The sequence below is a fragment of the Labrus bergylta genome, chromosome 2, assembly GCF_963930695.1.
Source record: "Labrus bergylta chromosome 2, fLabBer1.1, whole genome shotgun sequence".
NCBI lineage: Eukaryota > Metazoa > Chordata > Actinopteri > Labriformes > Labridae > Labrus > Labrus bergylta.
In genome coordinates, this window is record NC_089196.1 from 26,278,858 (window position 1) to 26,290,916 (window position 12,059).

General features: G+C 40.1%; 1 protein-coding gene across 5 annotated transcripts in view; it reads right to left on the reverse strand.

The window, feature by feature from the left end:
- The window catches only part of grid2 (glutamate receptor, ionotropic, delta 2), a 519,407-nt gene that overhangs the window by 27,590 nt on the left and 479,758 nt on the right, over window positions 1-12,059 (reverse strand). For all 5 annotated transcript variants that reach the window (XR_002278273.2, XM_065950252.1, XM_020643448.3 and 2 more), the window contains exon 14: window positions 8,594-8,760. Coding sequence is in view for 4 of the 5 variants with exons in the window: in XM_065950252.1 (XP_065806324.1) it covers window positions 8,594-8,760 (167 nt within the window). In the remaining variant the exon portion in view is untranslated. The remainder of the gene's footprint in view (window positions 1-8,593; window positions 8,761-12,059) is intronic.

Sequence of the window (12,059 nt, forward strand, 5' to 3'; positions counted from 1 at the left end):
GGAAACTCAAAGAGCACAGTCAGACACATATACACCATAACAAACATAAATGGCTGGAACATGTAAACACCACAGAGTTACAAGCATGGGCAAGAGCCCCCATCTCTTTAAATTAACATTGTGTTACCATGGTAATGGTCGAGAAGTGCATGGGGTAAAAGAGGCCATTCACTCATGAGCCCTTGGTCCCACAAGTGAAGTTTTCAAAGCGTAATTATTCCGGTTAGCGCTCTTAGGGTTCAATGTCACACACTTTGTCAACAAAGTTTTCAATTAAGCGTCATTAAGCAACAGTGTGGGGTGGACTGGAACAGATTATCAAGCTGAACTATGATAAACAACACGCAGAAGTCAAACAATCATTAACCATTATTAACACATGGAGAGAGAGAGAGAGAGAGAGAGAGAGAGAGAGGGAGAGAGACAGAGAGAGAGAGAGAGAGAGAGAGAGAGCGAGAGAGAGAGACATCCCCGTCATTAATTGTGATTAATAGAGATTTAATGAATGCACAAAGTGTGTGGGCTTGGTTTTAGCGTGATAGATTGGTATGCGGTTGACAGATTAGATTGAGCCAGCTTCACAATAACAGATTGTCTCGTGTCATTATATATTTTTTTGTCATTTGGAACAACATCAATGTTGTAAAAACACCAAAAACACAGATGCAACCAATATGCAATCTTGTGCACACAGTATCCTTTTTTTTTACACGCTCCCTGCATGCTAAATAAAGCATCTTCAGTGGTTCAACATACAGCAGAGAGTGATGGGGTGCCCTCGATGGTGCCCTTGGAGTAACATGCTGCAGTTACAGCTCATAGTAAATAGTTCCCGGTGTGTTTTTTATAACATAAGGTTGGATATACTGTAGCTCTGAATCCCATTCCATCTTAAAACAGGATTCAGAATGTTTTGGATATAAATTCATAGTGAATTTTTAGACGCGGGTGGCCCATCCCCATGCAGCTGGTGCCCTTTTGATGTTTTTACCCCTTCCCCTTAAAGAGCCTTTGTCCACTCCTGCTAATCATGCACCCTTGCTGATTTCCATGGACTGGAAGTTGAGTGCGTCAGATCCTGCAGTTTAACTCGAGCTCACTGTGGGAATGAGTGTGAATGTATGACAGAGAAGGAATAGGCTGTTAATCAAAAACAAGCAGACTTTGAAACTGAGTTGTAAACCTGCAGTCCAAGAACTAATTGAAATACATTTAAATTGTTTCCAATTGAGCAGGAAGGTTTTAATTTGTAACTCTGCTTTCATTGTTAGCAAAATTCAAATCTGGATTTTGAGCTACGATATGCTAAAACAACGACAAGGACATTACAATAAATAAATCAATTCTAAAACAGAAGAAAGACAGAGAGAGAGAAAGAGAGAGAGAGAGAGATAGAGAGAGACAGTGCGAGAAAAGAAGAAGGAAGGAAAATAATAAAAATACCGATAGTCAGTCGATATTCCTCGCTCCATTGGGTCCCTAAAAGAAGAACAGCGAGTAAAGCTAAAAGTCAGATTTCCCTCTGAGGATTTTGAAGTTCGTGAAACTTGTCTCAGCAAAATGTGTTTTTCCCTTTCTCCAGTTCTGGGACTTGAGTTAATCTTTAAAAAAAAAAAAAAAAAGTCTAACAGACTTTTCTGTGCTAGCAAGCTGTAGTTGCTTCAGGTGGCTTCATGTCCAACAACATTCAAAGCACTAGAATTTAAAATGTAACATTAAATGAGGGCCATTATTAAGCTTCAGTTCACCGGACAGTGAGCCGATCTGTTATCATGCGTGTCAAGATTCAATTTTTATTTAAGTCTTTAAATTTAATAAACTGTGGGGTTCAACTCTAAATTTGTGTGTCATCCTTATATGTGTTTGGTCTCCATGTTTTGAACCATGGTTTAATTAAGTTTGGTCAAGGAGGATGTAGGATCCCCGGTTCGAGTCCCGGTGTGAACAGAATCTGGAAATTGGTCTGGTAGCTGGAGAGGTGCCAGTTCACTTCCTGAGCACTGCCGAGGTGACTTTGAGCAAAGCATCACCCCCCCCCCTCCATCAGCTCAGGTTTGCCCCTCACTCTGACATCTCTCCATTACTCCATTAGAGTGTATAAATGGAATTTCCCCTCCAAGGATTAATAATGGATATCTTCTTCTTCTGAATTAAAGGCAATTTCACTGGAATAAAACTATTGATACCATCATTTTATACTAAAGTTCTCCTAAATAACTGGAACAACTACAGTATGACATGGAGCATATAGAACTGCACCTTCACGCCTCTCCTCTTTACAGCCCTGCAGCTGGGACTAAAATGTGAGATTTACATGGGCAAAGACGGCTTTAAAAGCCTGTTATATGTGTCCTTCAAAGGTGCAGCTCAGTTTATACCTATACATTTAGAGAAGAAAAACACTCCACTACAGGATTCATTAAATTTCCCTTCAAGGTTTGCAATAACCAAACTTTCACAAGTGAGTTTTTCACGTATTGCTGACAACTGTTTTGTCATGAGTGCTGTTGGGATAAAAGTTTGTCAGAACACTGAACACATCACAAACATCACAAACAGTACTTTTATGAGCCATATAGAGTTTCCTTTGTATTAGCCAGAACAAAGACCACTTTTATACCACAAAATATCTCTCTTTTACAAGAGACAACTTTCACAACACATTATTCAACGTGGACGGACATCATTGTATCGTATTTATGTGAAATTAATAGAAAACAGAGCTAAGGCTCTAGAGGGAGAAAATGCGAGAAAAATATTAATGTGAACAGTTATCACTTTCACACATATGTATACCCCTTGCTCTCTCTTTTATGTTTTTATACACACAACAATAAAAGAGACACATTATCGGGGGTCAGCAGGGAATGACTCCTCTTTACACCGTCACATTACTCACATGAAGCCCACACTCAACCATGCAATCATGAACTTCATTAAGCCTTCTCTGATCCAGTTTTTACGTCCCAGAAATGTTTCCATATCTGTCAAACCATCCCTTTATGTGGTAAATGAAAACATGTGTTTCCTACCAAGAAAAGACATAAACAAGATGCTCAAGTCCTAAAAAAAAAGTTTCCATCCCTCACAGCTGTATCCCAGCTCATTTGCAAGCTAGAGCTGATGGGTCATCTGCTATGGTTCCTTTCATACACCATAGGTCAGGACATTATAAGCCACTGACTAACAGGCTAATGTCATTCCTACAGAATGGAGCCAGCCTCTGGTGCATGCTCACCACAACAATCTAGCCCAGCGTCTCATAGGTGTGATGTGTCTGTGATTGCAGAAATGATTTGTCGCTGTTGTGTGTGTCGTTTGGCCTCTCAAGCGTACAGTACAGCACGCACAGGCATTGTTCCTGCAGAAATACAGCGTGCCATGGCTCTGTTTTAGAAGCACTCAACTATCAGCCCTCGGGCTGCTGATGCCCACAGCCAGGTAATAAAAAAGCAATGTGAATGTATCTTTGTTCTTGGAGAGACTATAATCAAATACATATGGTACAAGTGACTCCTTTTACTCTTGCCATATGTGCTTATAATGAAAGTATGACTTGTATTCTTTGCACTGTATATTCCTACTGACATAGATCCTCTACCTTGATGTAATGTATCTCTCTTACCATGCTGTAGATGAAGTCAAGATCTAAATTCTGCATCCCTGACCATAATCACCAACAAAGAGGCATCTCATCTATCTTGCAATCAAGATGTAAAACGCAATCATGTTTAGAATGCACAATGAAATGTCTGGCCTGCAGCTTATCTTCTTAGACTGCAGCTCCCTCAAGATGTCCATCTGCTTTGGATTAAATCTTCTATTTGAAATGTTCACATCAATGCCTGCAGACTCACACAGACAAAAATAATACATGCCTGGGAGAAAAGGATTATTTTTTTTCCACAATCTTGCCCCTTCAGCACTTCAAAACAACTTGTCAGTAGCTGTCAGTTTAAATTAGCGGACTAGCCCTTTACGCCACTGTTTTCTGACTCGGGTAAATCTGCAGGCTCTGTCGCCACCAATCACAGAGCAGCAGCGCCCACACATGCACAGGCACAAAGTTGAACTATATTTGTTCTAAACGACACATATTCACAGAATGGAGGTGGTTGTGAACACGTCCTCTGACTTCTTCATGACAAACAAAGTAGTTGAAAACAATGAAGTTGTAGCAGTCTGTCTATTTCTACAGACAAGGCCCTTCTCCCTAAGTGTTAAAACAAATAATTATTTTCAGGTGATATATTACCTCCAGGGACCTTCAGACAGTAAACACTCCACATGCAAGCAGAATGCAAGCACATACTGAAACACACGCTACGTAAGTCCTCGCAGATTCCCTCTCCTTTTAAACACAATCGATCACTATATTGAGCTACGCATGTCCAAATATCTCATCTTATCTAGAATTTATTCTTCCTATTACAAGTCAATTTTTCTGGTGTTTTCTGATGAAAAGTCTTATCCTTCCTCCTTTTAACAGGCAAATGCATCCCAGTTATGACAGCGTGCTGGTAATGGTCTCATCTGTCACCTACCCTGTTTCAGCAGTTCAAGATATAAAAAATGTGACAGAGAAAGAGTCAGTCTTCTTTCTGACAGCCTTGTTTAGTTTTGCTGCTCATAAAGAGACATCCGTTTTAATTGAAGTCTTTTTCATAACCACCTACAAATCCTTCACGGGAGCTTTAACTACTGTGCTGTATTAAATAGATTACAATTAACGGCAAGGTTAGAAATGGGCGCATATGCATCAACACTTTGAGCCCTTGTAAAATGTGTACTGTTGAAACAAGCACATTTAAGTCTGATGTATTATTTGGAATAAGGAATGGCACCATCAGCATAAATAATTGAGTTTGAGAATGTATGGCTTGACTGGTGAGAATGAATACATGAGGACCCGTTATAGGTCCTTGTGGAACCCCTTCTAAGTTCTCCTTGGGCAGATTTGAAAACAATTGCAAAAAATCTGCCCAAAAAAAAACTGACATAAAACAAATCAATATCTATGTATGGCAACTTGACTGAAAGCAAACAGTGATACACAGAATCATAAAAGCCTTGCACAGATCTTGATATAGAATGTGTTCTCCTGAAACAAAGACCTAAAAGCCTGAGGCTGAAGTCAATATTTTCATTCTGTCATGTCATGTCAAGACATGAGATAACAGCTGTAAAAAAACAAAAGAAATGCCTGACAGAATATCCTGAGAGAGGAGCTACAGCATCTTTACACTGTGGTGTCTGACACTTTAAACTGAAACAAAAGGCCAAACTGGCTTCTGACCAGGGTTAGGCGGGCTTAGCAGATGTTGGCTGCTTATATAATTCCTCCCATTAGCTCTTGCGGTTTTTGGCCGGCTTTTGCCTCAGCTACCCTCCACTGTGAGTTACTGCTTTAGAAATGTCTTTCAGTGTAAGAGATCCTTACAGCAATCGGATGATGAGAACAAAACAGTTTCATTTCTATAGATACTGCAATCTGTGTCATTCGGTGGAAGTAATAACACTCGGGCTTGTACACTAGTTCCACAACATTTACTCTCAGTGTTTGGAAAGGTGCCGTCGGAGCATTCTGGGCCCTTTGCTGTGGACAGAGACCGCAATTTACTGCTTGATAATTTAACAACTCCAACCTTTCTGCTACTATCAAAGTAAATAAAAACATCCTCTCTTCCACAGGGCTTTAGAAACCGGAGCAGTGGGGTGGAAGTGTTAGACAGGAATACATCTGTTTTTATCAATGTAACCTTTGCAGAGAACCAGCACAACAGTACATGATCATCTACAAGTGAATCACCAGTAATCAAGCGGGGTTGACGCACACTTTTTAAAATCAATTTTTAGACTTTGTAGACCTTTGAAAGGCAAACACAAAGAACAATTCAAACCCATTGTTGCATCAGATTTCATGTGGAACTCAAGGCCTTTGACTCAATATGTCCCAAGTTTTTTGCATATCTTGCAAGTCCCCCCCCCCATAGTCATTGGTCGCCAACCTTTCCTTGTACTTTTAATCTTGAAGCCAAATTGCCTTGAACAGACACATACCAATCTTCTCTTTCTCTCATGCTCACGTCTTGTGAATACGTACATAATATGCTACTGTAAATGCTGTGAATTGTCACATGAACAAGCAAATGCAAAAAAAAAAGAACAATGAAAAATCCTAATCCTATTCAGTGAACGTATGTTTGATAAAGTTTTCAGACAACAGTCAAAGTGAGATCTATAATTTAAGAGCTGTCACAAGTAAAGAAGATTTGTAAGACTTTCACAAGAAATAAGACATTGAAGACAACCTTGAATATAAGAAAAGTCAAATTTAAAACTTTTAGAGATCTTTCATGTCAATGCAGTAACCCCATAAAGCATAATCAACTTGCATCCTGAGGTTAGTTATGCTCTGTATACATGAAGTAGTGGTTTTTCTTGTTATTGTAAGGAAAGCTATAATATACCACACAAACTTCCCTTTATTCTAAAGAGATGGTTATAAATCATCAGAGAGTCTCCAGACGTGCTTTGGCCAGGCCACTACAGATAATCAAGCCAAGAGAAACATTACTCCTGGAGGTGTTGGGGCAAGGACAGCTAAAACAATTCCTGCGAAGCCTTCTCTTCTCTATTCATCTGTTTAATACAGAACGTCAGGATGAAAAATCTCAAAATAGCCGGAAAGAAAAACAAAACAATGATACCTCTGTGATTTTCTTTCTCTCCTGATTATTTCTGTGTTTGAACCAAGGGGACCAGAGTGAGTAAACTGTTTGCAACTGTCTTCCCGAGAGTGTGACATCGCCCCCAAAATAATAGGAGGGAATTGAAAACATGGCCCTGTCAATTAATTGCTTGTTTATTTTAATAACAGCCATGATAGGCAATATTCTGAGGAGTAACGCTCCAGCGGATAAGGAGCTACCAACAGACAGGCCTTGTCACTCACGTAATTTGGTGCGTGCACATGAATTGTGTTTCCATCTCCTACCACCAACACACACATCAAACAACATCAACTGTTTTACATAATACCAATTACAACAGCTTAATTAAATAAGGAATTTGTGTTTTTTTGATTCTCCTTTCTCTTGAAATGATCTCATGCTTGATCACAAATGAAGTCTCTTAATTTGGGAAGCAAACAATACTTACGCAGCCTTCACACAAACACTTCACCTCATATGACCAGAAAGTCTTAAGACTTGGATTCTTTTGGCACAAATGCATTTAAAATGGATGCAAACAAACAAACACACAAGAAGAGTGAGGGCCTGATTCACAATAGGCCTGCACAGCTTCTTCACTGACTAAACCTCCATAAATGAGACAAAAAGACCCTCTCTATGCAAATAAGCTGCACTGCAAAAAACTTCAAGAGCACTAAAATGGTAGGACAGTTGGTAGAGTCGTCGTCTCTCAATGGGAAGGTCGAGGGTTTGATCCCCAGCTCCTGCAGCAACATGTCCAATGTGTCCTTGGGCAAGACACTTAACCCCAAGTTGCAACAAGCTCAAGTCCATTTACCATTTAAAATCCACATTCAGTAAGAGTGAACACTTAAGTAACTGATGAGAGTTGGTGGTAACTGTGCCACGGTGTTCAAAAACTCACTTATCAGTTAAAGAAGTCTGTATTTATTACTTTGTCATGACTATGATATGACAAAGTATATTATGATGAGAATCAGGGGTTAAATCTGTGTGGGGCTGCCAGAGGCTCACCAAGTACATACGCACACACTTTGTCCACTTGTTTAGAGTGCTCACTTTGGAGGGCCAGTATGGGAGTGTTTGTTTTCTTGACAAGCTGCTCTCACTGGCTCCTTACAAGAATAAACTTTGTCCACAATTTTGAGACTTGAGTCAAATCTGTAATGACTCGTCTGCACAATAAAAAGTGTCCCATCCCCATCCAGATCATCATCTACATGTGGACACACTTGAGCTCTGTCAGGATGAGAGTACACATCACATGCAGCAGATCAGAGATCAAGAGATAGCTACAGACCGAAGAGTACAAATGCAGAAACGTGTTTTTTAACTCCTCTTCATCCATGAGACACTATGAAGTAACAAAAGCCCCAGTGTTTGCTCCAGCAGCAAGACAAACAGCTGTGATCCGTTTTGATGCAACACACTACCTACTGTTGAGGTTGTCAGACCTGTTTAACCTCAAAGTGAGCTCAAAGTGAGCTCAAAGTGAGCTCAGAGTTCACGCTGAGCTAAAGAGACCAAGCTGCACACATGTTGTGAAAGTGCAGTCTGACCCACAGAGGATGTTTCTCCAACAGCAGGAGGGGTAAACTTTATGGGAGTGGCCGTTTTCATTTGGCTGAAATGGAATTGGAGCTGTAAAAACTTTACATGACCTCTCCTGAACTTGGAGAATATCCCTTAACTTTATTTGTCAGAGTCTCGTTTCAACAGCGAGGGATATTTAAAAGTAAAACTGAACACACTATGACAGAGGTATGGAACAAAAACAGCAGCTCAAACAACGTGCATGTAAATCAGTCGGCCTTCGATTGACAACCAAAGAGCTGTGAAAGACGCCGCTGCCTGTTGTCTGCTGTCGTGACTCCTACCTCTGGGAGAAAATGTCTCTGTAGGGGCTGCCGTGCTGCATGGCGATACCGTATCCACGGTCTGGTGCGCTGTTGCTGGCGGTGTAGAAGGAACAGTCCTCGTCATTATTAGCAACATACTCCAGCACTGCTGCATCCCACACAAAGCCGAACCGCCCGTACTTCACCTAGAAGAAAACAAGACATACAGAGTTATTATGATTAGATACACAGACGTGTTAAACAGGTGACGTTTAAAAACCTCTCAGGTTAATAATGAATATCTTCAATATCCTCGTAGGCTTTAAGAATGAAATCCACAAATGCCCTGATTCAAATATTCTCTCTTACATCTGTTAAAAAACAGGTAAAGGAATATTTTACCAATTGTGCAGTTATATCTCTATTTTCATTTTGTTACTTAGAGCCACACTTTGTTTAAACAGACGTTTACTTGCGGCAATATTTAAAATTCATCTATTCTTTGAGCTTGTATTTCAGATCTGTTCTGTTTCAGAACCATCCCTGAGTCTTTGTTTATCTGACTTCAACAAATAATGAAGGTTGTTAAAATGTTTGATACTTTTTGATTCACTTCAATATATTGATACATTTCCATACCACATGTTTAAAATGATACACTCTTTGTTATTTTAATGATCAATAGTATCGAAAAATGCAGAAGCTTTAGGAAAACCACAGCTCTCCAGTCTTATTTTTAACCAGAAGCAGCAGGGCAGAAGAAATGATTTAAACTAGTCTCATATCAAAGTCTTAAAATTAGTATCGTTAGAACCCAAGCCACCACCATCGGACTGCGCTGTCCCCACAACCACCGCCGTCATCATTTATGCATGACCTGCTCCCTTCCTACAATACATCGTCTTTCTTTTTGCATGTCAATCCAGCCTTCAGAGACCCCCCGCGTCTAAGCCTCCTGCTGTGAGGTGTGAACGTTCAACCCAAAAAGATTTGAGGGACACTCTGGCTGAAATTTGCTGTACATATTCAAGAGTCAATTTGTGTGAAAACAGCTCATGTCTTGTGTAGGGAGGTAAACTTTACGCAAAGCAACACTACTCTTCAACATTGCCTCATCTGTAATGCACTCTGTGCTTTGCACCTAGATATGCTTGAGTGTGAGAGTGTGAGCGCTGGAGAAGAACCGGAGAGTCAGGGAGAAGTTCACAGTTGGTTTTACAGAAATGAAGGTGCCTCGTCATAACTTGGCTTATTGTTAACATTCAATAAATCTTTGTTTTCCCAGAGGGTGAAAAGTTGTGAGCAAACAACTTAGCTGTGATATTCACATGCTGACACCCCCTGACAATTCACTCAACTCCACACACACACACACACAGACCAACACACTCTTCTCTTCTAACACATTACTTTTGGACTTGGTGTGTCATTAACTTTAATAGACCTTTATGAAATGTTCAAACCCCTCTATCTGTAGTGTGTGTGCGTGTGTGTGTGTGTGTGTGTGGGGGGGGGGGGGGGGGGGGGTATGTATGTGTGTGTGTGTGTGTATGTGTGTGTATGTGTGTATGTGTGTATCACCTCAGTCGGCCTATGTGTGATGACTAATGTCTGAGAACCGACAAGACTCTCTGATTGGGTAATTTCACAGTCTGTAGTCCTCTGAAGTGTGTGTGTGTGTGTGTGTGTGTTTAGGGTGTGCATTACGTGCATTAGAGTGTGTGTATGTATGTGTGTGTGTGTGTGTGTGTGTGTGTGTGTGTGTGTGTGTGTGTGTGTGTGTGTGTGTGTGTGTGTGTGTGTGTATGCGTGCCTGCCATAACTCACTGCAGAGCATCAGAATGGTTCATTCTGTTCTCTCCAGCCTTAAAAAGAGTGGAAGGAACACTTTATTACGAGAAAAATAATTTTATGGTTTTTCATAATGGCTCTAATTAGTAAAAAATCTGTTTCACCAGCTCACAATTGAACATTAGGGACACTTTTTTTTTTTCTATCGCTACATTGAGGTGGAAAAGGCTGAACAGTGACCTCTGATGTCATATTGAAAACACAACAAAAGCTCTGTTCATTTCATGCTTTATGTTTATAAGCTTTCATGCTAGTTCACTGAGTTCTTAATACTTTAGAATAAAGACCCTTTGTAAGCTAGGTGTTAGCATTCTAACAGTGGGAAAGTGTCCATACCAGACTGGTATAAATATGCTGGCAGGAAGAAACAGATTTTTTGCATTTTGGTGTAACCTCGTGTAGCAACTGGACAAAATAGTATGAAGAAAAACAAGATATCTCTAAATGGGCTTTTTATTTACAGCCCGAGAACTGCAGCATCTTCATCCAGTCACTGCTGTAGAGTACATGATTGACAGGTGTCATGGCACAGCCCCCTTTAATTTTTGCTGATCATTTCATTCATTCATTCAGCCCGCAGGCTTTTGACCAATGACACAGATGTTGCGTTACAGACTGTAGAGATGTTAAGAAACTAACTTAGCATCTCTTCACCTAAAAAACAATACATTTTAATCAATATTGTCACATAAAATTGTTTCTTAAGTTATATTACCACAATCATGCTTATCCTGCTAGCCTGTTAGAGGCAATTATGGATGTGTTAGCATCAAGCTAACAAACATCCTTTGATCATTCTGTGAGAAATTGTGACCCCCGCCGCCCCATCTCGGAGATAAATGGTTCCACAGGTCCATACCATACATTAAGAACGAAAACTGTTTTCATGGTAGTGTTTATCAATACGTTTTATAAAAACTTTGGTCATGTTAGGAGAGGTTTCAGTCAAATGCAAGAAAAGACAACAGTAACAACTGAGCATTTTTTCCCAACATTTAACAGCACCAATGAAAAATAAAAATAAAAAGAAACGCACATCCCGAAGAGAGTGCTGGATCCAAAAACATGAATAGGTTGCAAACAAGATACAAACACCAAGAAGCTCGTGTTTAAAGGATTCATGAATAAGTGACGTTTCGAGCCTCCGAACATCCTCTTCCTCAGACTTTTACATTACTAAGTAAACCTTTAGTCTGTATATGAGTGTGTATTGCGTCTCAATAGTAGAATTTTTTTGTCAACAATTGAGGCCTTTTTTTTTTACTGCGGTGAAAACAAAGACTGATGAGAACAAACCCCCTAGCAGCATCAGTACACACTGATTTAGCTGTTTGTTTTCAGGGGGTGGTGAGGCGACATTTGAGCTGACATTTGGAGCCAGGCGAGCCTTTAAGGGAGAGAACACAAACAGAAGTAAACAGCCCCGATGTGCTGCTGCCTTTTAAGAGCAAAGACAGAGAAGAATTATCGCGACACAGACTTGATTAACATGATACAAGTTTGATCACATGAAAGAAAGACTATCAAAAAGTATTAAAGGTTTCATAAAGTGAACATAAGGTGAAGACGATTAGTGAGAATAAAGAGAGTAATGCACATTGTCCATGCATGTATTTGTCTTTATGTTGTGATAGGATATCTGCTACAGACGGAC